The sequence below is a fragment of the Chanodichthys erythropterus genome, chromosome 18 (genome assembly GCF_024489055.1).
Source record: "Chanodichthys erythropterus isolate Z2021 chromosome 18, ASM2448905v1, whole genome shotgun sequence".
NCBI lineage: Eukaryota > Metazoa > Chordata > Actinopteri > Cypriniformes > Xenocyprididae > Chanodichthys > Chanodichthys erythropterus.
The window spans coordinates 10446700-10472998 of NC_090238.1; the positions used below are offsets into that span (position 1 = coordinate 10446700).

The 26299-nt window shown below is 38.8% G+C and overlaps 1 protein-coding gene across 2 annotated transcripts; it reads left to right on the forward strand.

Moving 5' to 3' along the window:
* Positions 1–12: 12 nt before the first annotated feature.
* On the forward strand, positions 13–26069 carry p4ha1b (prolyl 4-hydroxylase, alpha polypeptide I b). 2 transcript variants are annotated; one of them, XM_067367895.1, is made up of 15 exons: positions 13–226; positions 2319–2395; positions 3660–3756; positions 3901–4052; positions 4982–5119; positions 5550–5789; positions 8213–8427; positions 8515–8691; positions 9022–9092; positions 15161–15260; positions 15384–15437; positions 16133–16198; positions 25021–25089; positions 25188–25284; positions 25422–26069. In XM_067367895.1, exons 2-15 carry the CDS (start codon positions 2320–2322, stop codon positions 25490–25492), a joined length of 1623 nt encoding a protein of 540 aa, XP_067223996.1. In that variant the 5' UTR covers positions 13–226; position 2319; the 3' UTR covers positions 25493–26069. The 2 variants fall into 2 exon arrangements, with proteins under 2 accessions (XP_067223996.1, XP_067223995.1); XM_067367894.1 differs by having other exon boundaries at positions 4982–5116; positions 5535–5789.
* The last annotated feature ends 230 nt before the right edge of the window (positions 26070–26299 follow it).

Below are 26299 nucleotides of genomic sequence, written 5' to 3' on the forward strand. Positions count from 1 at the left end.
ATGAGTTTGGGAGAGTGTGTGAGACTCTGCACGTAGCTCAGCGGATTCCCTACTGCCAGATGGCGAGGAGAAGAGCGGTGCAGCCTCTCAGATAAAGCTCAGCTGCACACCAGAAGCATCGTAAACACAGAAGAGTCTTCCATCCACACTGAGCTCCTCATCAGCATCACTAGAGCAACATCTGGATCGATCCACTGTTTCTCTGCGCGTGGTGACAGCCTGAAAGGTACGAGGTTATTTGCTTTCCAAGTTTAATTTGTTTTATTTTGGGTTATTATAGAATTATTTGTTGTTGCCTTTACTTTTTTAGAACAAGGGTACTATGATACATACACGGAAAACTCTTTGATATTATAATCTAATGCCTAAAAAAAATCTCGAGCAGCATTTTTTTTCTGGCTGAGAAAAAGTGCCGACCTCACGTGCACGAATTTATCTTTCACTCATTCTTCAATGTACACAACAATATAGTCGCAATAATAAACTATCTACATTGAATACTTAGGGAAAATAAGTTTCAAGCTCATTAGGCGACTAGAAGTCTTCGGATATAATATGAGATATGACAAAGTGTCCGTAGATTTGTTTTTATTTTCGCTATTATGAGGAATATGTAATAATATATGAGTTCTAAAGCGCACATCAATGTGGACAAGTCTAAAGGACGTTACATTATTTGCAGCACTGTAATAATATTGCAAAAATGTTAGTGTTTCTCAGCGTCAAGCACGCGCAACGTCGCAGCGTGCGTCTCATTGACTGACACACTGCTGCAGTGAGTATTCCGTGTTTTAAAAAGTCCCACCTCTCCTGATGCACAGATTTTTATAACTTTTCCTTTGGCATCTGTTACACGTGAACTTTTTGAAGAGTTTGCAGTCGGCTTAACTCATCTCGAGCTCTCGAGGGGGCGGGGCGAAGACGTGGCAGTTCCGCTTGCTCTGCACCGAATGAACTGCAATTGGCTTCCATGCTGGACCCTCACGAGCTCACGAACACCACTATGGTCTTTCCTATAATTATGCAGTACCTTTAGAACTTTGCATAATCGAAGTAATAATTTCTTTTAAAAGCTTCTTTTAAAGCATATACAAAAAAAAAAAAACAGTGACAGGGTATCTAAAAGGATGGTAACTAAAGTTAGCCATTGCTAATAAAAGGACTTCATAGTTACCTTAAAATGTCAAAATTTCAAATTTCAAAATTCTGATTATAACAACTACTCCAATTATTTGCTAATACTTATTCTATAGTACATGTGGCATTAACATTAGCCAAGAAGCCTTCTATCGCTCACACGCTGGTTAAGTTCCTTCTGTACAGAACATGAGCACGCACAGCGGAGCAGGTCCCATTAGTTTGGTGCCCTTGGGGCTTTTTGTTTTGATTTGTTTTGTTTTGTTGCATATCTCATTTGTCAGATGCATTTTGCATACCATGACATATTTGCAACATATTAAACTTTTAACCCGATTTACATTTAACCCCCCCATTTTTTTTTTTATTTTTTTTTTTTTTAGCATATCTGAATGCTTTGGTATACAGACTTAATGTTGGTATATTTTCAAAGAAGGCAGTCAGCAGATTATTGCAGCAAATTAAGTGAAAAAGGTTTTAAAGGTTTAAAGTACAGTTTTCATTGTAACGCAGTGTCCTATATTAAAACGTTTTTCACATGATGAATTTTGAGTGTTTAAGCTTCAGATACTTTTTTTTTATTTATAATGAAATATGTGATAGGGAAAAAAAAGGCAATAAAAAGACAAGAGCACCATGTGTCTCAACAGTTAACAGGCTATGATACAGTAGCTAATACAATAACTAATAATGCAAAAAGTGCTAATGATAATGTGTGAGTTTGTCAGTTCATTTATCCAATGAGGATTTCCCTTTACTCTAAGGCTTACCACTGTTTGCCATATTTGTCCTTTTCAACAAACAAATGTGACATCTTGTTTATACACGCTGACACTGGCTTAAACACACAAAAGGGATCTTCCCACAGACCCAGCGATGCTCTTTGTTTGCTCTCTGGATGCCACATTGTGCCAAAATTCTGAGCCAGCAGTGACCACATGCAGCCATGTGTATCCAAATGAGTGTGCACTGGCAACAAAAAACCTAATTTCCCATTGTATTTTGTTGCATTTTAAGCAGCCTGCATGTGTTAGGTTCAGTAATACATTTTCCTTGCCTTAAAAGTTGGTTGTAGTATCTGTTTTCTACCTCAAAAGGCAGAAACAATACATTCTTCTGATATTGTCAGGAAGATGTTGTGTAATGCATTGTTAACTATCACACTTGTGTGTTTCTCTTAGGATGGCATTGTCTTGGTTCCTGTTGAGTTTCCTCTTCCATTCCCTGTACGCCCACAATGATTTCTTCACTTCTATAGGTGAGATGATACTCCATTGTGTTTTTCTGTCTTGTTTCAATGCCTGATTAGGCTATATATCCTGCCAAACATATGAAACATGCAGGAAGTGTTTGTGACCAAGGGGTGAAGGTTTATCAGCCCATGCTGGTAGATGACTGTATCTACATCATTATGTAATCATCTTTCTTGACAACAACTAAAATAATGTTTTAAGATCAAATAAGCAGGAGCAGTACTTGAAGAATAGTTGCTAAATGTGGAGAAAGATGATCTCAGGTAAACTAATGACATTAGACATTTACTCTCCTTATCCAGTCTTATGAAAAGCATGCTGGGAACTAACTGGGAAATCAACTGCCCAGTTAAGTTGAAGTAATGACCAATATTATTATTTTAACAGAACTCATCAAAATAATGTTTGCAACTTTAAATGTTTAATTAAATCATTGAGTTGAATTTTTATCTTGCAACCATATGTATTTCATTAGAATTGGGGGGAACCCAAATGTTTTTAGTGTTACTACTTATTTTTACTACTTTTATCACTGGTCTTTGAAAGAAGAAAAAGATAGAACAATGGTATATAGGTCTATACGGAACATCTAATTGCTGTGAGATACTAAACATTTGGGACAAATATTCTGACTGAAACGCCCTGACTCTTCCATCCAGATAGGTGTATTCTCTGCTTTTATTGTTATTTTTTATTTCTTATGCATTCCATTTTTATTCTCATGTATTTGTTTCCTTTCCCATGTATTTACTCCATTTAGGAGTACCATCAAATCATATGGTAAAAATGGTGTAATGGTTCAATATTATATCTGTCTATCTTAATTCATCAACTTCTTCTGAAATCCCCTCAGATTTAAATTACACTGATTTTATATATAAAATAAAACAAGTGTAATTGGAATCTGAGGGGATTTCAGAAGAAGGTTTTATGCCAATCAATGAATAAAATGGATATATAAATCCAATAGCAATAAATAAATAAATAAACAAATAAAAAAGAAATAACAAATGAAAATGTAGTACTTTTACGCAAGTGAGCTGGACTTCCTTAATCCATGGTGGTCATTGGGAGAAACTACTTCAAAAATCACTTATGACCCAAGTAATTCCAACCCATGTACATTTTAGTTTGATGCTGTTATCTGTACATGACAATTTAAGTAAATATCTGAAAAATGTGTTAGCACCTGTAAGGGTGTTTAATTGAAGCTTTGTGTAATATTTAGTCTTCTGTATCAGATTTGATGTTTAACTTTTTGATTTGTAGGCCAGATGACAGACCTACTGTACACAGAGAAAGACCTGGTGACATCACTAAAAGAATACATTAGACAAGAGGAGAACAGACTAGAGCAGGTCAAAGAGTGAGTAAACACACTCCCGTCTGCATGGGGAGTTGTGATTGTCCTTTAACTCACAGATCATTTCATAAAAAAGTGTCACTTTCTAGTAGTCATTTGGCAGCTCATTGATAGCTGGTGAATATTTTGTTTCTTTACTTGCATCAGGTGGGCAGACAAATTGGACTCACTGACGAACACAGCCACGCAAGACCCAGAGGGATTCCTGGGGCACCCGGTCAATGCATTCAAACTGATGAAAAGACTCAACAGTGAATGGGCTGACCTGGAGAGCCTGGTGCTGAAAGACACCACCGACGGTTAGTGACAGTCCAAGTCTGACATAGTAATTAGGGATGGGCGGAATGACAAAAAAAAAAAAAAATATATATATATATATATATATATATATATATATATATATATATATATATATATATATATATTTGTTATATAGTTACTGTTTTTTTATTGTCTAACTGACTATGTGTTGACTGACTATGTGTTGCATAATGTGAAGGTGTTTTTGAACTGATATCTGACTCATTCATTTGCTAAGAATGACTGATTTATTTGGTATTTACCAATCAAGTCCACCTTTCTACATGGTTGGGAAATATATAAAACATTTTCAGGTTGAATTTTTTACAAAATTTTACAAAAATATAGTAAAACAAGTTTAATATTGTGAAATATTATAACAATTTAAAATAATGGTTTTCTATTCTAATATGCTTTTAGAAATAATTTATTCCTGTGATGCAAAGCTGAATTTTCAGCATCATTACTCCAGTCTTCAGTGTCACATGATCCTTTGGAAATCATTCTAATATGATTTGCTGCTCAAGAAACATTTGTTATTATTGTCAATGTTGAAAACAGTTGTGATGCTTCATATTTTTGTGGAAACTGTGATCATTTTTTGTCTGTATTCTTCGATGAATAGAAAGTTCAAAACAACAGTATTTATTTTAAATAGAAATCATGTCCAATGTTTTTACTGTCACTTTTGCTCAATTTATTATGTCCTTGCTGAATTAAAATATAAATAACTGTAAGAAAAATTTTACTGACCTCAAACCTTTGAAAAGTACTGCAATGTTATGGTGATGTATGATTTTAGTCATACTGTAGTAATAGCATTATTTGCATAATATATTATTTCCTTTATATGTGTTATAAACTGCTTAATCTGTTGTAATCTTGTAATCCTCAATGTCAAGCCTCTCTTGTCTGTTCTCTTTTGTAGGGTTTATCTCTAATCTGACCGTCCAGAGACAGTTTTTCCCAACAGATGAGGACCAGACAGGAGCAGCCAAAGCTTTGCTTAGATTACAGGACACATACCAGCTGTCTGCCAACACCATCTCTAATGGAGACTTGCCTGGTGAGCGACTGTTTATGCATTCCAGACTGCTTGCAAATCTTTATCAAGCATCAAGCACATTGCGTTACCTTGGACAATGTGAAGCACCATGCTGTGTCTGTGATAAGTTGCTATCTTTGAAATGTTTCCATGGGATCGAGCAATAATGTCTGTGCCATTTTAAAGAAATGGAAACACCACTGACTAGTTGTTTACACCTGGAGGTGGTGTGTGTTTCAAATACTCCTGTGACTACTTAGCTACAGATGATTATTTAGAAAGTTAACCCTTGTTATAGTCCAGTGATTGATTGAGAGGTGAGAAGGCTGTCCTTTGGGGCAGCAACAAAATAGATATCTTTAAAAACAACATCAAAATTGAAAAGTGTATATATGATATTTAATTAAGAGACCACTTGTTTTTGTGTGTCTTCTTACTGGTGTGACCTCAGGTGTTGTGCACAAGAGCCGGATGACGGTGGCAGACTGTTATGAGCTAGGGAAGATTGCATACTCCGAGGCAGATTACTATCACACGGAGCTTTGGATGGCTCAGGCCCTCACACAGCTGGATGAAGGCGAGGAATCCACCATAGACAAGGTCACAGTTATGGACTACCTCAGTTATGCCATCTACCAGCAGGGGGAACTAGAGCGTGCCCTCGAGCTCACCAAGAGGATGCTGAAGCTGGGTAAATAAATAAATAAATTAATTAATTAATAATATAATAACATGGTTAAATGCAGTGCTATTTTAGTGTTGAATTAGCTTTTTTTGAATTAGCTTTTATTTGTATATTTTCAGTTTTCATTTTCATTTTAGTTTAAAGGGTTAGTTCACCCTAATATTAAAATTAAAGGGTTAGTTCACCCAAAAAATGAAAATTATCTGCTCACTATTATTGATTATTTACTCACACTCAAGCCATCCTAGGTGTATATGACTATCTTCTTTTAAACAAACACAATCCGAGATATTACTTCCAAGCTTTATAATGGTAGTGAATGGAGGGTGTGATTTTGAAGCCCCTCAAAATGCATCCCCATCATAAAAGTAATCCAGTACTGCTCCAGGGGGTTAATAAAGGCCTTCTGAAGTGAAGCGATAGGTTTTATAAGAAAAATGTCTTTCTTTAAAGGGATACTCCACCGTTTTTTCATATTCATATATATATATGTTATTCCCTTAACTAAGACGAGTTGATACAAACCTCTCTCGTCTCAGTGCGTGCAATAAATCGCTCTGTCTTGCGGCGAAACTTTGTTAGCACTTAGCTTAGCCCAGTTCATTCAATAGGGGCCAAGCAGAGAAGCTACCAAACACCTCCACCTTTTCCCTATTTAAATACAGTTACTCGAGTAGTATAACTCGACCTAGGACGGTGACACAAAACAAAACGTTGCGCTTTTCTAAGCGTGTAAAATGGATAACTATATTGTATGGCGGAATACCACAGCAAGTGCTCGGTATTACTGAAGATACTGAAGATATTACTGTGCCAGGTCAAAGTGCTCCAGAGCACTTGCTGTGGTATTCACGAGCACGCACTGAGACGAGAGAGGTATGTATCAACTCGTCTTAGTTAAGGGAATAACATAGTTTAATATGAAAAAACGGTGGAGTATCCCTTTAAAACCTAATACACTAAAATAGCTAGCTTCTGGCAGATGACTGTACGCATACTACACAAGTCGCCTTTCACCACAAGAGTAACCCCTGGCGCTAATGTATGATGTAGGCGTATCGTAAGCTTAGACGGCTCTCGCGGTTTGAACAAATAGGGCAACAAACCCAAGCTCCTTTTCTCTTATATCGAAATCCTCCAACATTTCTCTTTTTCACTTTTAATTCATGACCGGTGTTTTGTTTTGCTCTATACTTCCGCATTCATCATTGCGTCATGCATCGGGTCAAGGGTTATTCTTCCACCACAAATCGATGCGTACGGCTGTCTGCCAGAAGCTAGTTATTATAGTTACAAATAAACCTCTTTTGGAAGCACAAACGTGCTGTGTAACACACGAAAATGAGCCTCATTGTTTACATAGCACATTTGAGCTTCTTGAAGAGGTTTGTTCTTGTGCGTTATTTAGGTTCGGTTGAGCTTCTGCTTATGTTTGCTGATCAATGTTTACATTTGAGTACATGCCTAAATTAAATCTGTTCATCATATGAAGTGAACAAGTCTCGTCAGAAAATTTGGATTTAACCGCTCGATACATATGGATTAGTTTTATGATCTCTTTATGAACTTTAAGAAGGTTCAAAGTTTCAGTTGCAAAGGCAGTCAATGGAGGGACAGAAAGCTCTCAGATTTCATCAAAAATATCTTCATTTGCATTCTGAAGATGAAAGTTACAGGTTTAGAATGACATGGGGGTGAGTAAATTAATGACAGAATTTTCATTTTGGGGTGAACTAACCCCTTCAATTTTACTCTATCGTATACCCCTAGAACACGTGTAATATACAGCACTTGTCACATGTGATCATTCTATGATACTTTTGCGTCTTTTTTAAAAAGGTTTGTGCTGGTCACTATTCACTGCTATTATATGGTCAAGTGCAAGTGGGACATTTTTTTTTTTTTTTTTTAATTCTCCTTTTGTGGCCCATAAAAGAAAGAAAGGCATACGGCATTAGAACAACACCAGCTTGAGTAAATGATGACTTAGTTCTCATTTTAGGTTGAACTAAACCTTTAAGTTTTAGTCATTTTGTTATGTGCATTTAATTACCTTTTTTTCTTTTTTTCTGTTTAGCTTTAATTTTTATTTCAGTTTTGATTTCAGCAATTTTAGTACTTCAGCTTAAGCCTATTTTTATCAGTTGACATTTTTTGTTTTATAAGATAAGGTTTTTTATCTAATATTTATATTTTATTTCAGCTTTATTTCATTTAATAAAGAATATAGAAGAATAAAAAATTATGTTTAATTAACACTGGGTAATATAGTGTTAATAATATGTAATGTAATGAATAAATAAATGGAATGTCTTTTATGACTTTGTAAGAACAGCAAAATGAACTTGCAAAACATAGAAATGATGACTGATGACACTAAAATATGATATTTTTCCAAACTTAAAATTGCCTTTGTATGTGAATCTCAGATCCAAATCACCACAGGGCCAATGGGAACCTAAAGTACTTTGAGTTCCAGCTGGAGAAGCAGAGAAAGGCAAAGGCCGAGAAGAAGGAAGTGGAAGATAAAAAAAGAGAGCAGAAAGTGCTGGACAAACGTGATGCTCAGAGGAAACGGTCCAAAGACCCTCTGCCTGAGAGGAAGAAATATGAAATGCTGTGCAGAGGAGAGGGAGTGAAACTGGTGAGCAGAAAGAATCTGTTTTTTCCCTACTTTTTACATGTTTTAATTTTTTTCTCGAATTCTTTCTTTTGCTTTCTTTACTTGTAGACCCCACGCAGACAAAGCCGCCTGTTTTGCCGTTACTATGACAACAATCGTAATCCACACTTGCTTTTGGCTCCAGTGAAGCAGGAAGATGAGTGGGACCGCCCACGGATTGTCCGTTATCATGACATCATCTCTGACAGTGAGATCGAGACAGTGAAGGAGATGGCAAAACCCAGAGTGAGTTGGGCTTTTTGAAGTTATGCTGTGGTTTAACTTGTGATTTGGTTATTCTTTTAACTTAAAACAAATTATTATACATTTTAAATGATAAATAATTTAAATACATTTTATTATATTTTTGGCTGTTTTATTATATTTTTTGGAGATAGCTTATGTAACTGTTGAATTGTAAGAAAGACTTTTTGAAGCTCAAAAATCAAGTTTAGAAGCATGAAAGAATGAAATGAATATAGAAGAGTAACTTTATTGTATAAATGTAGTAAATATGAGTGAGGGGATGAAAGTGCGATACAGGAGCCTGTGTGTAATCCATATCTGGCTCCTCAGCTTCGAAGGGCTACTATATCCAATCCCATCACAGGCATACTTGAGACCGCCCCCTACAGGATCAGTAAGAGGTAAGGCAATAAGTATGGGAGTTTAGAACGCAGCCAAAAAAATTGAACCGTCGTGCTTTAACCGACCCCTAGAGTCTGAGAACTCCTTAGCAGAAACGATGCAAAACATTGAGAATCATAAATCAAAATTGTTGAATTAATTGCTATTAAAAATTGTATTTTTTTTAAAAATAACTACAACATAGAATATAATCCCACCAGCCACTTTATTAGGTACCACCTGTTCAACTGCTTGATAACACAAATATCTAATCAGCCAATTTGTTGGTGCCAGATGGGCTGTTCACACACAACCCTCTGTAGGGTTTATAGAGATTGGTCTGAAAAAGTGAAAATATCCATTGAGCGGCGGTTCTGTGGGCGAATATGGCTTGTTGATGTCAGAGGACAATAGTCAGACAGGTTTGATCTGACAGAAAGGCAACATTAAGTCAAATAAACACTCGTTACAACCGAGGTCTGCAGAAGAGCATCTCTGAATGCACAGCACATTGAACCTTGAAGTAGATGGGCTACAGCAGCAGAAGACACACTGGTGCCACTCCTGTCAGCTAAGAACAGGAAACTTAGGCTACAATTCCCACAGGCTCAGCAAGATTGGACAACAGAAGGCCTGAAAAAACACGCCTGGTCTGATGAGTCTCAACTTCTGTTGTGACATTCAGATGGTAGGGTCAAAATTTGGCATAAAGATCATGAAAGCATGGATTAATCTTGCCTTGTATCAGTAGTTCAGGCTGGTGGTGTGGGGGATATTTTCACACACTTTGGGCCCCTTGGTACCCACTGAGCATTATTTAAACTGCTCAGCCTACCTGAGTATTGTAGCTCAAACTGGTGTCTTGAAAATGACAATGAGTTCACTCTACTCAAAATGGCCTCCACAGTCACCAGATCTCAATCCAATAGAGCACTTTTGGGCTGTGTGGAATGGGAGATTCGCATCATGGATCTGCAGTCAACAAATCTGTCAATATGGACCAAAATCTCTGAGGATTGTTTCCAGCACCTTGTTGAATCCATGCCACAATGAATTAATGTAGTTCTGAAGGCAAAAGTGGCAACTCTGTACTTGCAAGGTGTACCTAATAAAGAGGTTGGTGAGTGTATATATGAAGTATTATTTTAGAGCATACTGAAATCTAGAATTTATGTATATATTGCTTTCATGCTGAGGAGCTTTTCATGCTTGTCTTGCTGTCTTTTTGTCATGGTGATGGTTAAAGTAGAAAGAAAGAGTAAGAAATGCTCTACTTTGTTACTTTTTCTTTCAGTAGTTGTCATGTGCTCTTTGTGGAGGGCTTGAACGGGGACAGAGTGATTCAGAATTGCAAATTAAAAATTTTAGAATTTTGTAATTTGAGGATTTATGTTACTTGAGGAGTCGAAATTATGTAAAATTTTGCATCACTGCAGGTGTACAGTTCTGTCCCTGTTCTTTACATGGCTTCAGTTCAGAAAATGACACTAAAATGACTTCTCTTTCTCTCTCCCCTTTTTTCCTGTCTTTTATCTACACTTACTCTGCCTATGTCCTTATGCTTTTGTGTGCTCTTTCTCCTCTTTCAACCTCTGCTCTCTCTCTCTCTCTCTCTCTCTCTCTCTCTCTCTCTCTCTCTCTCTCTCTCTCTCCTCTTTGCTTTGTGTAATGGTGAATAGCTAAAGCGAGCCACTGTGCACGATCCCATTACGGGAAAACTCACCACTGCCCAGTACAGAGTCTCCAAGAGGTAAGGGATCCAAAGTCAAAGAACAAAACCATCACCATCATCGTCTCTAGAAAGCCCCCTGTGAAATGGAGATTCATACTGTGCTGATATTAAAATATCCAACCTTCACTTGGCCATAGGTTTGGTGACCCACTTTCACAGGCAGCAAATGTTGGAGTCTTTCTTCTACTACAGTCCTCTTAATATTAATACTATCTGAAATGTTAGAGAATCGATAAATAAATAATTGTGCACACATAGCGCACAGCACCGTAGTCTCAGTCTCTGCATGACCAGCCTAGTCTGTGCACTAAAATAACTTTTTTTAATATAGCTATACATAGTTCTGTCATCTCACTCACATTTCCACACACACCAGAGTGGTTTTACTTATTATAGTTATTATGTGGGTGTATGTTTTAGAACGCACGTCTCAGACTGGGTGGAGATGCTGAAACAGTTGAGGGCTCTTCCTTTCACACAAAAAAACTGTAAATGTGTCAGTTTGTGAGTTTAGGACCTCGAACATTTTGTAGAGAGGATAAATATATTAAAATAAATGGTATATACACTCCATCATTCAAAAGTTTGGGTCAGTAACAGTTTTAAAAGAAATTAATACTTTTATTCCACAGAGACACATTAAATTGATCAAAAGAGACAGGAAGTACATTTACTATGATTTCTATTTCAAATAATTGCTGTTCTTTTGAACATTAATTTATCTTTGTATTAATCAAAGAATCCTGAAAAAAAAAATCACGGTTTCCACAGAAATATTAAGCAGCACAACTGTCAGCATATTAGAATGATTTATGAGGGATCATGTAACTCTGAAGACAGAAGAAATGTCTGCTGAAAATTCAGTGTTGCCATCACAGGAATAAATTAAACTTTTAAAGATATTAAAATAGAAAATATTGCACTATTTTATTGATTTTTACTGTCATTTTGATCAAATAAATGCAGCCTTGGTGAGCATAAGACTTCATATAATCTTCATATAACCCCAAACATTTGAACTAAGGTGCCATGTGAGAAATCATGGTTAAGATTTACAGTATCTCACAAAAGTGAGTACACCCCTCACACAGGGCTCAGTCAAAATTGTGTCCGTGAGCAGTGGTTGTTGTGGCTGCGTGGTGTTATCATTGACCTTGTGGGATGTGTCAACCGCATATCCATTCAGCTGCTGAAATTAAGTCCTGTGGTTAGTTGTACTCTGTCCAGGTGTGTTTGTGCCATTCAGGTTGAGTGGATTTGCACACACTGCTGAAGGATGATGGAGGCAGAAGTAGATATTGTCCTTTACCACTCTTGAGCCCAGTTTGTTTGGGTGCAGGCCATCATGAGTGAACAGATTGTCTCTGACTCCAGAACAGATTGAAGTTGTCGATGAAATTCAGTCCTTTTAAGTTGCAGGTTTTTTGCAGCCATGTGTTAAGTCCAAGCAACCGTGTAAATCTATTTGTTCCTCTTGCTGGGAGTGGTCCACTGATGAACGACTGAACTTTTAGTCTTTTAAGCATTTCAAAAAGTTCATTGAAATCCCTCTTAAGGAGTTCTGACTGCTCCTTCCGAATATCATTCTTCCCCACGTAAATGATTAGTCGATTTGCAGTTTTATATTTCATCAGAATGCTCTTAAGTTCCCTGTTTACATCAGAAACTGTTGCTTGTGGAAGGCAGCATGTAGTTGTATCCCTGCTGCTAATGTTTCTGATAATAGAGTCACCCACTATCAGAGTTCTGGGCTCGGCTGCTCTCTGAGCTGAGTGCCGCTGACTGTTCAACCTTGAGCAGCAGTTAGCATCTGTGTTAGCTGCTGGCTGATTTGATCTGTGTCCGATCATGTTTGGGGATTCCTCACCCAGATTAGATTCCTCACCCACATTCATTAACACTTCAAATCTGTTTTCCAGATGTATTGGCGGTGGTAGGGAGCTTGTGTTTGGGGTAGAGGATGCTACTGCATTAATATGTGATACTCCTGACAATCTGATGTCTCGAGTGCCTTTGGGTCTCGCTCCCTGTGTGTGCCATCGATTGCTGATCAGTTCCGGCACTGAGTACGGTCTGTTTAGGGGCATTAGATTCATGGGACTCACCGACTGTGGGCTGAGGACGTCCATGATGAAGCTCTGTTGTGTGTTCCTTCTGGTTTGGTAGTCCCGCAAGTAACTTTGTTTCAAGAACTGCAATCCTTTGTAGAAGTCTGTGGCAGTTTGTGCAGCAGGTAGATTCTTCAACCAGAGGAGGCATATTATTTCTAATCCTTTTGGATGTAGGCAGCTGTGTTTTCCCTTCTCCGGAATGTAAGCTGATGGCTGCCGTCAGTGGGAGGCTGGTTGGAAAAAAATTCCCCTTTTTTGTAGCAATTCTTCCAGTTAAAAAGATTGTTGTTGCCAAGATTTGTCGTTTGAGCACTGTGTTGATTTGCTGAAGTTAAAATTAGGAGATAAAATATAAAAGCAATAGAGCAAAGCGCGGAGTTGTAAGCAAGAGCATCTGAACAGTAGCGAAGCAGGAAACATGCAGGCCATGCAAAGCCACATGTCCTATTCATCATGTTCATGTTTTTTGTCTGCTTGACAGGACCATACAAATGTGTGGAACTTGTATTAGAGCAGTTAAAATTTGGTGCTTTGTGTACAATTCTCTCATACTGATCACTGGATGTTCAACATGTCACATCATGGCAAAGAATTCTCTGAGCATTTGAGAATTAGAATTGTTGTTCTCCACAAAGATGGCCTAGGCTATAAGAAGATCGGTAACACCATGAAACTGAGTTACAGTGGCCAGGGTCATAGAAAGAGGTTTTCCAAGACAGGTTCCACTTGGAACAGGCCAAAGAAGTTGAATCAAAGAAGTTGAGAACTTGTGGTGTGCGTAAGGTGCAGAAGCTGGCTTCAAAAAACAGAAGCATGAGTGTGGCCATCATTGTCTTAGAGGTTGCAGAAGTAGAAGGTCAGCTTGTCAGTGCTCAGACCATTCGCCGCACACTGCAACAAGTCAGTTTGCATGGCCGTCCCAGGAGGAAGCCTCTTCTGAAGCAGGCTCACAAGAAAGCCTGCAAACGGCAAACAACCTATCCAAGAGCATGAATTACTGGAACTATGTCCTGTGGTTTGATGAGACTAAGATAAACTTGTTTGGCTCAGATGGTGTCCAGCATGTGTGGCGACGCCCTGGTGAGGAGTACCAAGTAAATTGTGTCTTGCCTACAGTCAAGCATGGTGGTGGTAGCATCATGGTCTGGGGCTGCATGATTGCTGCTGGTACTGGGGAGCTCTGCTTCATTGAGGGATACATGGATTCCAACATGTACTGTGAAATTCTGAAGCAGAACATAATGCCCTCCCTTCAGAAACTGGGCTGAACTGCATGATAATGACCCCAAACACAAGATAACAACTGCCTTGCTGAGGAAGCTGAAGGTGAAGGTGGCCAAGTATGTCTCCAGACCTGAACCCTATTGAGCACCTGTGGGGCATCCTCAAGTGGAAGGTGGAGAAGCGCCATGTGTCTAACATCCAGCAGCTCCGTGATATCATTATGGAGAAGTGGAAGAGGATCCCAGCAACAACCTGTGCAGCTCTGGTGAATTCCATGGCCAGGAGGATTAAGGCAGTGCTAAATAACAATGGTGCTCACACAAAATATTGACACTTTGGACACAGTTTTGACATGTTCACTTGGGGTGTACTCACTTTCTTTGCCAGTTATTTAGACAATAATGGCTGTATGTTGAGTTATTTTCAGAGGACAGTAAATCTGTACTGCTATACAAGCTGTACATTGTCTACTCTAAAGTATATCCAATTTTCATTTCTATAGTATTGTCCCTTGAAAACATAGAATGGTTGCTGAAATGTGAGGGGTGTTCTCACTTTTGTGAGATACTTTATGTTTTACCTCAGTTGATTTGTAGTGGCTGAGGGGCCTCTCTCTCTCTCTTTCTCTCTCTCTCGCAAACGCACACACACGCACACACACACACTCATAATCCTGAATGAGACCAGTGTTGCTGAATTCCTTTACTCTGATATTTTCTGAAGAATGTGAACTCATTTTGCTGACTGCTGTCCCCGCTTTCTTTTTAATTTCTCTTTCCACTCTTCATGGCTTCACCTGCCGGTTTGACTTTTATCACAATCAGACTTTTTCACATTTATGACTAAATCAATTAAATTCGACTTTAGAAACCTTTTCATCATAAACATGATGTGAAAATGTCTGAAAATCATTCATATGCATGATGTTGCATGTAGTCTGTTTATTGTGTATAATGGAATATTAATTGCTTTTGTATGTAGTTATTTCACTTTTCTTCAATTTTTACTCCCCTCATTCTAGTGCTTGGCTGTCTGGATATGAGCATTCTACGATTGAAAGGATTAACCAGCGCGTCGAGGATGTAACAGGCCTGGAAATGGACACAGCAGAAGAGCTGCAGGTAAGAGGAACTTTTACACAGCCAGCCAATCAGATGCTTAAAGTCTGATGACACATTCATGTAGCAAGAATCCACCTGTCGTAATATTGCCCTGTTAAATATAAGGAATGTTTTTCATCTCAGGTTGCAAATTATGGAGTTGGTGGTCAGTACGAACCTCATTTTGACTTTGGAAGGGTGAGTTCCTGTGTCTTTCTTTTACAGATAAAAAGACACACATATCAGCACTATAAATCAGCATAGCATTATTATCTTGTTTATATACACTACCCTTAAAAAGTGTGGCATAAGATTTAAAAAAAAAAAAAAAAAGAAAAGAAAAGAAATGAATACTTTTATTCAGCATGGATGCATTAAATTGTTCAATAGTGACAGTAAAGACATTTATAATCTTACAAAAGATTTTTATTTCAAATAAATGCTGTTCTTTTAAACTTTCTGTTCATCAAAGAATCCTGAAAACAATGCATCATGCTTTCTACAAAAATATTAAGCAGCACAACTGTTTTCAACATTGATGATAATAATAAAAAATGTTTCTTGAGCACCAAAGCAGCATATTAAGAATGATTTCTGGAGGATCATATGACACTAAAGATTGGAGTAATGATGCTAAAAATTCAGCTTAGTCATCACAGGAAGATGGCAAAAATACATTAGATTTTAATTGATAAGTTATTTTAAATTGCAATAATATTCACAATATTACTGTTTTTTTTGTTTGTTTGTTTTGTTTTTGTTTTTTACTGTATTTTTATAAAATAAATGCAGCCTTGGTGAGCATCTTTTTTCTAAAACCTGACCAGCGACTTTTGAACAGTAGTGTAATCTTGTGTCTTGAGTGTTTTTACACTGTGTTCTTATAAATACAGAAAGATGAACCAGATGCCTTTAAAGAACTGGGAACAGGAAACAGAATTGCCACTTGGCTCTTTTATGTGAGTAACTTAACATTGACGTGCAGACACACATAACACACTATATGCAATCATTACTGTCTGATTTTATAACTAAATATGCTCGTTAAAAAATAATAAAATAAATAATTTGCATCACCCCATGTTTATCAACTGGCTTAATTTGGGAGAAAAAATGTATTGACTATACGGACTGTAATCTCCCATGACTTTAGCACTGTGAGGTTCTGCAACAGAAGCGAATTCCCTTTTGAAAGGGAACTCACACTGTGTCCTAGAATGCATATGGGGGAACACCCTCGCTTGACAGGTGTCTGAAGCAATAGTTGAATCACGCCAATCCTATTAGCCAGCGACAGCCTATGATGTCATACTAGTGTGACCAGACAGTATATAAGGGGCGCCTAGAGAACATGTCGTCCTCTTTTCGTCTTCAGTAACTATGTCTGAGAAGTGTTTCAAGCGTTGTGCTGATCCGTGTCCAAGATATCTGACACCGGAGGACACACACGACTTGTGCGTTCACTGCCTGTGTGAGAAGCACACACGTTCAGTTCTCGAGGGATCTGTTTGCGTTCATTGTGAGCATCTGCCTAGGTGGAAGCTCCGCTCTCGCCTGTCAGTCTTCTCAAGGGAAGAGGGACAGGCATCTGCACCTGGAGGCTCAGGTCCTTCTTATCCTGAGGATGAGAGGAAACTCAAGTCGTGGGAGGAGAGGTGGAGCTCGCCGAAAAGTTTTAGAAAGACGTCTCTCTTTCTCGCAATTTGGCGGCTCACGAGAGTGGTCTGCTCGACGAGGATGCCATTTCTCTGGCATCTTCTGGTTCAGCAGAAGAGCAGACGATGGTTGTTGAGGGCGGTGAGAGTATTTCATCTGAGCCCACACTACCATCCTGCCCCGCGTATGTTGAGTTATTGGATGAAATGCGCCTCGGGCAGATTAAAGCTGCTGTGGGTGTGCGCTTGGGAAGAGGCGGTTTGTAGGAGGCTTGACAAACGCTTTCTTTCCGGGCATTCTCCTTTAGCTCCCGTGAGCCTTCCATTCCTTCCCGATTACCATTTTGAGATTGAGAAGGCATGGAAAAACCCAAACTCGGCCCGTATTCATCGACATGGGCATGCGAATTATGCCAATGTGAAGGGTATACGCGAGCACGGATATGTGGCGATACCCCCTATCGACGAGATGTTTGCGGACTATCTCGTTAGTGGTAGAGCGTCAACTTTGAAGGCTCCGGCTCTGCCTACTAGACAGCTTAAAACAACTTCACGGTTGAATGGCAGGGCATACACAGTTGCAGGTTAGGCTGGTGCTGCACTGCACACTATGGCAGTGCTTCAAGCATACCAGGCTGATCTGTTGAAAGATTTGGATCAGGGCCTCCTGATGCGGTGGCCGAGCTGCCACAGACCTGGTTCTCCGCGAACTTCTGAAGCATCCTTGTTATTTGGGCTTCAGTTAAGTTCACGTTTCTAGTGTGGGCCATCATTGGCCTCTGGTTGGGGTCCATTCCTTAGGTTGTAGTGATGCGGTTTGATCTGAACCTGATCTGATTCTGGTCGGGGGGCCCGCCTTAGAGTGTGAGTAGCAGACCCTGTGGCCTCCTCTCCTCGGTTCAGAGTATACCTTTATTCCATTGCTACTAAGGTTTTTTAGCAATGTTTGAGTATGTGGTTCCTTGGCAGTGTTTAGCATTAAGCTTAGCCATTCGTGTAGGCTTTGTTAGTTAGCCTCCCTGTGGTCGCATGAGCATTGTAGGTTTCCACTCACTTTGAGAGTGTGCTCTTTGCTGAAGCCTCCACTCTCTGAGCTTGGTAATCTCTTTGTGAGTGGCTCCTTGATTTGTTTCAAGTTTTGGATTGAATTCTGGGCCTCCTTGGATCTCTCTCATTTGAGGCCGCTATTCATCCGGAGCTAGCTTCTTCAAGTCTCTCTGAGATCCTCCGGTCTCTCTTAGTCTCTGTTTCCAAAGCTCTATGCCCCATGCATGCTTTACACCTGTACTGCTCGGGTCAAATGCGCTAATTCTCCGTCCTGTTGGTAAATGGAGTTCACTCCCCTTGAGCTCCAGCATTGGCAACCTGGGTCCGCGGCCATGGTTTTTGGGAGTAGTAGGCCGTTCGTGAGGACTCCTCATCATCCCGGTAGCGTTATGTTTGTGCTCCCCTTTATTTCAAGTCAAGTCAAGTCAAGTCAAATTTATTTATATAGCGCTTTTACAATTGGTAATTGTTTCAAAGCAGCTTTACATATTAGAAGCACAGAAAAAAGGGAAATGGTTCAAAATAAGCTGTACAAACAAGCGTGGTAATATGTAACATATACAAGATGGTGCTACATTAAGCCAATGTCGGCTGACTCCCAGGGGTGGAAAAAACCTCCTAGGAGAAAAACCCAGCGTGCTAGCACTGGGAAAAAAGTCCTAGGAGGGAAAAAAACCCTTGGAAGATATATATATATAATATATGTAAATGGATATGGAGATCAAAATCTGAATTATACATTTTTATTATAGAGATTAAAAATAGATATATATATATGTAAGCGGATACAGAGATTAAAAATCTGAATTATAGATGCAGCCAGAACTGGATCTGTAGGCCCATTGTCTCCTGGGCTACGTTGTAGTCAGGTCCAGACACAGGTTCTCCATCTGATCTGGATACGGCCTGGATCCAGCACCCGGCAAACCTCAGGATAAGCAGAGAGACAGATATTAGCGTAGATGCCATTCTTATTCTGATGTACAGGTATATCTAGTGTTATAGGAAATGTTCTCGGTTCCGGCCGGCCTAATTATTGCAGCATAACAATCCTTTAACGGATTTGAAAAATGTTAATGCATTGATAATGTGTTATGTGTATGCAAGAGCAAACAGATGTGTTTATAGTCTAGATTTAAACTGACAGAGTGTGTCTGCTTCCCGAACAATGCTAGGAAGATTGTTCCAGAGTTTAGGTGCTAAATAGGAAAAGGATCTGCCACCTTCAGTTGATTTTGATATTCTGGGTATTATCAACTGACCTGAATTCTGAGATCGCAATAAACGTGGAGGACTATAATGCATTAAGAGCTCACTTAGGTACTGGGGAGCTAAACCATTTAGAGCTTTATAAGTAAGTAGCAAGATTTTAAAATCTATACGATGTTTAATAGGGAGCCAATGTAATGTTGACAGAACTGGGCTAATATGGTCATACTTTCTGGTTCTAGTAAGAACTCTAGCTGCCGCATTTTGGACCAACTGTAGTCTGTTTAAAAGCCAAGCAGAACAACCACCCAGTAGAGCGTTACAATAATCTAGTCTTGAGGTCATGAATGCATGAACCAACTGTTCCGCATTTGTCATTGAGAGCATATGTCGTAATTTAGATATATTTTTTAGATGGAAGAAGGCGGTTTTACAGATACTGGAAACATGACTTTCAAATTAAAGATTGGTATCAAAGAGCAAACCCAGGTTCCTAACTGAGGACGAAGGTTTAATGGAGCACCCGTCAAGTGTTAGAGAGTATTCAAGGTTTTTTCGTGAGGACGTTTTTGGTCCAAAGATTAGGATATCATTTTTTTCTGAATTTAATAATAAGAAATTTCTTGTCATCCAGTTTTTAATGTCAGCTATGCATTCTGTTAGTTTTGTGAATTTGTAGGTTTCGTCAGGGCGCGAGGAAATCTAGAGCTGAGTATCGTCAACGTAGCAGTGAAAACTAACACCATGCTTCCTAATTATCTCTCCTAAGGGCAGCATGTACAGAGTGAAAAGCAACGGTCCTAGTACTGAGCCTTGTGGCACTCCATATTGAACCTGTGATCGATACGACATCTCTTCATTAACTTCTACAGACTGATAACGGTCAGATAAGTACGATTTGAACCATGCCAAAGCAATTCCACTAATGCCAATATAGTTTTCAAGTCTTTTTAAAAGAATGTTGTGATCGATAGTGTCAAAAGCAGCACTGAGATCTAATAACACTAATAGAGAAATACAGCCACGATTGGATGATAAGACTCTAACGAGAGCAGTCTCAGTACTATGGTATGGTCTAAATCCTGACTGGAAATCCTCACAGATTCCATTTCTTTCTAAAAAGGAGCACAGTTGTGTTGAAACTGCCTTTTCTAGTATCTTTGACAGAAAAGGTAGATTCGATATTGGCCTGTAATTTACTAAATCTCTCGGATCTAGTTGAGGTTTTTTAATAAGGGGTTTAATAATAGCCTGCTTAAAGGTTTTTGGCACGTATCCTAGTGTTAAGGATGAATTAATTATATCAAGAAGTGGACCTACGACCTCTGGAAGCATTTCTTTTAGTAGTTTAGTCGGCATTGGGTCTAGCATACATGTAGTTGATTTTGATGATTTGATAAGTTTAGATAATTCTTCCTCTCCTATAGCGGTGAATGATTCTAGTTTTACCTCAGGGACACTACAGTGCACTGTCTGAAGGGAAACTGTAGACGGTTGCATGTTTTTAATTTTCTCTCTAATATTATCAATCTTGCAAGTAAAGAAGTTCATAAAGTCATTACTGCTGTGCTCTATGGAAACGTCAGCAGTTGAATCTCTGTTTCTAGTTAATTTAGCCACTGTGTCAAATAAATACCTAGGATTATGTTTGTTTTCTATTAAGAGATTTGAAAAATAAGTAGATCTAGCATTTCTTATAGCCGTTCTGTACTCACTCATTTTTTCTTTCCACGAAAGGCGAAAAACTTCTAGTTTTGTTTTCTTCCAACTACGTTCAGCTTTTCTAACAGCTCGTTTTAGAGCCCGAGTGTGCTCATCATACCACGGCGTTGGATTAGTTTCCTTAATCTTCTTTAGACGTAAAGGTGCGACTACATCTAATGTGCTGGAAAAGAGAGAGCCAATAGTTTCTGTTGCAGCATCGAGTTCTTCTAAGTTGTCAGGTATACTAAGGCGATGAAACTGCTCGGGGAGATTATTTATAAAGCAATTTTTAGTGGTAGACGTGATGGTTCTACAATATTTATGGCTGGGTGGTGGTTTTGTAGCCTTGGCTAAATGTATTATACACGAGACTAAATAATGATCTGATATATCATCGCTCTGCTGTAGAATTTCAACAGCATCAATATCAATTCCATGCGGCAGTATTAGATCTAGGGTATGATTACGACAATGAGTGGGTCCTGACACGTGTGGTCTAACTCCAATAGAGTTTAAAATGTCTGCAAATGCCAATCCAAATGTGTCTTTATTATTATCTACATGGATTTTAAAATCACCAACAACAAGGACTTTATCCGCAGCCAGTACTAACTCTGATAGAAAATCAGCAAATTCTTTGATAAAGTCAGTATGGTGCCCTGGTGGCCTGTATACAGTAGCCAGCACAAATGTCAACTTACATAATGTTACATAAAGCACCATCACTTCAAAGGAATTATATTTGAAATTCTTTTGAATTGTTCTGAATATATTACTATAAATTACAGCAACACCTCCCCCTTTGCCTTTCTGTCGAGGATTGTGTCGATAATCATAACCTTGAGGACTAGACTCATTTAAAGTAATGTAATCGTCTGGTTTTAGCCAGGTTTCTGTCAAACACAGCAAGTCTAGTTTATTGTCTGTGATAATTTCATTTACAGTAAGTGCTTTTGAAGAAATAGATCTAATATTCAGTAACCCAAGCTTTATCATTTGTTTATCTGATTTATCTGTGATTTTCATTTTTTGAACATCAATTAAATTTTTACCCTTAAAAGGTTTCGGAAGTTTTTTGTATTTACTAGTTCGAGGTACAGACACAGTCTCTATGTGATAATATCTAGGTGAAAGAGTTTCTATGTGCTGTGAATTATTTGAGTTCTGTGACGTGAGGCGGCTAGCAGACGGTCGGTTTAGCCAGTTTGTCTGCGTCCTGATCTGGGCCCTGGTTTGTCATGTTTCAGCTCTAAGACTATTTGCCAAATTTCTAGATAGAAGAGCAGCACCATCCCGGGAGGGATGAATACCATCTCTTTTCAACAGATCAGGTCTGCCCCAAAAGCTTTTCCAATTGTCTATGAAACCTATATTATTCTGCGCACACCAATTAGACAGCCAGCCATTGAGTGATGATAACCTGCTAACTATCTCATCACTCCTACGAACAGGAAGAGGGCCAGAACAAATTACTTCTGCTGACATTGAATTTGCGAGTTCACACACCTCTTTAATGTTAATTTTAGTGATCTCCGACTGGCGAAGTCGAACATCATTTGTGCCGACGTGGATAATGATTTTAGAATATTTACGTTTAGCATTAGCCAGCACTTTTAAATTTGCTTTGATGTCAGGTGCTCTGGCCCCCGGCAAACATGTGACTATGGTGGCTGATGTCTCTATTTTCACGTTCCGTGTAATAGAAATCGCCAATAACAAGGGCACTTTCAACAGGATTCTCAGTGGGTGCGTCACTGAGTGGGGAGAACCTGTTTGATGTTCTAATCGTAACGGAAGAGTGGTGTTTGTTCTTGCCACTATGCCGCCTCACAGTCACCCAGTTAGCCTGCTGCGTGGCTTCTACAACCGGAACCGAATGTGCAGTGTTTACTAGGCTAGTCGCATCCAAAGCAGTATCTAAGGCCCTTTCATTCTCACTATCCTCAATTAAGGTTGGTTTAGAGGAAAAAAGAAAGTAGACGGTAGCTAGCAGGCTACGGCTAACACTTGGTGATTACGCTATTGGATTGCTAGTAATAAATCGTTCCATTTAGTAATACTATGCAATAGGTTAAGTAATCTAGTGAAAATAAGAAAGTTATATTATGTGAATAGGAATAAAGAGAAGGATTTAGGATAAACTCCACGAAGCTCCGAGCGTAGGTCAGACAGCAGGCAGGCAACAGCGTTGAGCAGCATTGAACAGCGTTGAACCAGAAGAGGATCAAGCCTGTTTATTTAAGGGTAAATAAGCGATATGCTGAGCACATGGCTCATGTTAGCTGTGCAAATGAGTATTCCTAGCTTGAGACATATACTCTCACTTCCAGGTGGGTGCACTTTTGGTTGGAAATGTTCACTTTCTGTCTACCTCCATCTTTGAGCTGTTTAGATTCTCCAGGCCTTTCTGGGAATCTTTACCATTTTTGGTGCTGTTTTACAGCTCTTTGTTTGTTCAAGCTTGGTTTAGCTCGTCCCGGTCGAGTTCAGTTCTCCCCTCATTTTTTAGGGTCATTGGACTTGCTCCTGAGTACCAGTCGGAAGGTAGAAGGCTGTCGATACTCCCTTACTGTTTTCGGTTTATAGGCTTCGGAGTTTCTCTATCTCCTACTATATTCCAGTCTCTGTTCCCCCCGGCTTAGGTTGAGTACCCAGCCTCCAGAGTGCCCAGTCTCACTCTGTAGATCCTGGGTTGAGTAGGTTACTCCTACTCAACTAGTTAGTGACTAGCCCTTGCTTAGTTTGGACTCCCCGGTGGCCTTTGGGGTCGACTTTGTCCCCCTGGTAAGTGACTGGCCAGTGTTCCTCTCGGTCCTCTGGCCATACTCCCTTAAAGGGACCCCTTCTTTTGACATTGTTGATTCCAAGCCTTTGAGCGGCCTTGGCAGGCCTTCACTCTGTGGAGGCCTCTTTGAGGCTTTCTAGCTTGGCCAGTGGCTGTAGGGAGTAATGTCACTGACAGCCTAGCGTGCGACCAGAGAGGGTTGAGTGTTGCTACTCTCTTCTCAGCCGTTGTTGGCATACACTCCCCTCAGCATGGCGGCGTGTGTATTTCGTTTCCCATATGTGCTCTAGGACGCAGTGCGAGTTCCCTTTTGAAGGTTACAACTGTAACCCTGGTTCCCTGAGAACAGGGAACGAGACACTGCGTCTCATTGCCATGCATCAGGCTGCCTGCTACAGTCACTTCAGATGAATAGCGGATGACATGTTCGCTCCTTTTTTTTTTTTTTTTTTTTTAATGATACTTAATTTTTATTTTTATTTTAATTATGCGTCAAACAATGATACAGATACACAGACGAAACCTCTACAGGAATGACATTTCACAAAATCTTAATGTAAAATGTTCGCTCCTTATGCACTGTCTGGTCGCACTAGTATGACGTCATAGGCTGTCGCCGGCCAATAGGATTGGCGTGATTCGACTATCGCTTCAGACACCTGTCACGCAAGGATGTCCCCCCCATATGCATTTTAGGATGCAGTGTCTTGTTCCCTGTTCTCAGGGAATCAAGGTTGCAGTTGTAACCCAAGACATTTTCTTTTCTCTGTATCAATTTTGCATCTATTGTGTGGGGTGAAAATGTATGTGTATTTAGCATCAGACTACAATACCAATTCAAATTACAAATTATTTTATCATTTTGTGCTATAACTAGTGGTAATGATCGGTTCACGTGCTACTTGAACTGAGGCACTAAAGCGATCTGTCCCCCACATTAAAGAGTGCCAAAAACCACTTATTTGAGTTTCATAAAAAAAATTACATAATTTGATGAGACTTTGTTTCAAAAGTAACCTGCTCTATATTGTTTATCAGTGCGTTTTCAGTGTCCTCTTTTCCACAAGAAATTATGTACGTGTGGTGTGAGAGCGTGAAAACAGTATCAATTGAATGAGTCACGCTGAATGCGTGAGAGTTGGCAGCCTTGTATAATATTAGGATAAAGTGCTAATACATGACAAAACAAATCACATTTCAAAAATTTAAATATTGTTAAACATTAAATAATTTGTATTATTAAAATATAATGTGTTTCCATTGATCTGACAGGGTGGGCAGGCTGTTAATCTGGGTCCAGAACCAACCCCTCCGCCCCTCCGCCCCTCCGCCCCTACATTATAGATATGTTGTACTATCATGATTTTTTGATGTGTTGCAGATGAGTGATGTGGCAGCAGGGGGTGCTACAGTCTTCCCTGATGTAGGGGCAGCAGTGTGGCCTAAAAAGGTGAAACACCACTAAAAATAAATATTTTTTAAATTTTTTTTTTGTTCATGTGTAAACTAGTAAATTCATTTTAATATTTACTCTCTCTTACCTTTCAGGGTACAGCAGTATTCTGGTATAACCTTTTTGCCAGTGGAGAAGGAGATTACAGCACAAGACATGCTGCCTGTCCAGTATTAGTGGGCAACAAATGGGGTGAGTGTATATATATATATATATATATATATATATATATATATATATATAATATATAAGTGTAAAACAAGTGAGAAAACATATTCTTATGTTCTCACTTGTTTTATTTATTTTTTTTGTTCTCTCTTTACCTCCAGTATCGAACAAATGGATACATGAACGAGGTCAAGAATTCAGACGACCCTGTGCAGTGTCCGAGATGGAATGATCACTTCTTATTTCCTGTTTAGTATCAGTTTTAGTCAATATGATGTGTGTTTGTGAATGATTATGCATCAGTCTACGCATTTCTTCTATTGTGCCCTTTTACTCAAATAATAGACCTAGAAATGCTGTGAGGTTTCTGGGCAGGATAGAAACTAACTCTGACTGTAGAAACTATAAATATGCATAGATCCAATCAAATATTTTATTTTAGTTATTTATTTAGGGTTGAAAGGTTGAACTCCATATGTTTCTTTTGCACTTTCAGTCACGTCTTAAACTCCAACAGACCTCAATTTTTTGAGAAGTTACTCAAGTCTTTCATTTAAACCACTGAACACTCTATAAACATTAATATAATTGTTATGGGAAACACAGCACAGTGCAAGACCAACTTTTAAGACTTATCTGTTACAAAACTGATCTGTTACAAAAACGTTCTATGAACCCAAGTACCAAAGAGTATTTTCTTAATTCCTGGGGCCAATGCAAACAATGTGTGTCTTTTGTCTTTTTTTTCTTTTTAAATGTTAAAATCTTTTTTTCTTTTTAATTTTTTTTTTACAGAAATAAAATCTATGACATCATTTTCAGTTGTCTTTTTTTGCCTCATTTCATAAAAAACTAATTGTGAGATTGTATTAAAAATGTATGAGTGCCAAAACTTAGACCCTTGCATACTTATATACTATAATAATTGCTTAATTCTGGATCATTTAAAATTCTATTGTCTGGTGACTTTTGAGGTCATTCTGAAGTTGATTTTTTTTTTAAGCAACATACCAAAAATGTCTGATTGGATATTTCATCT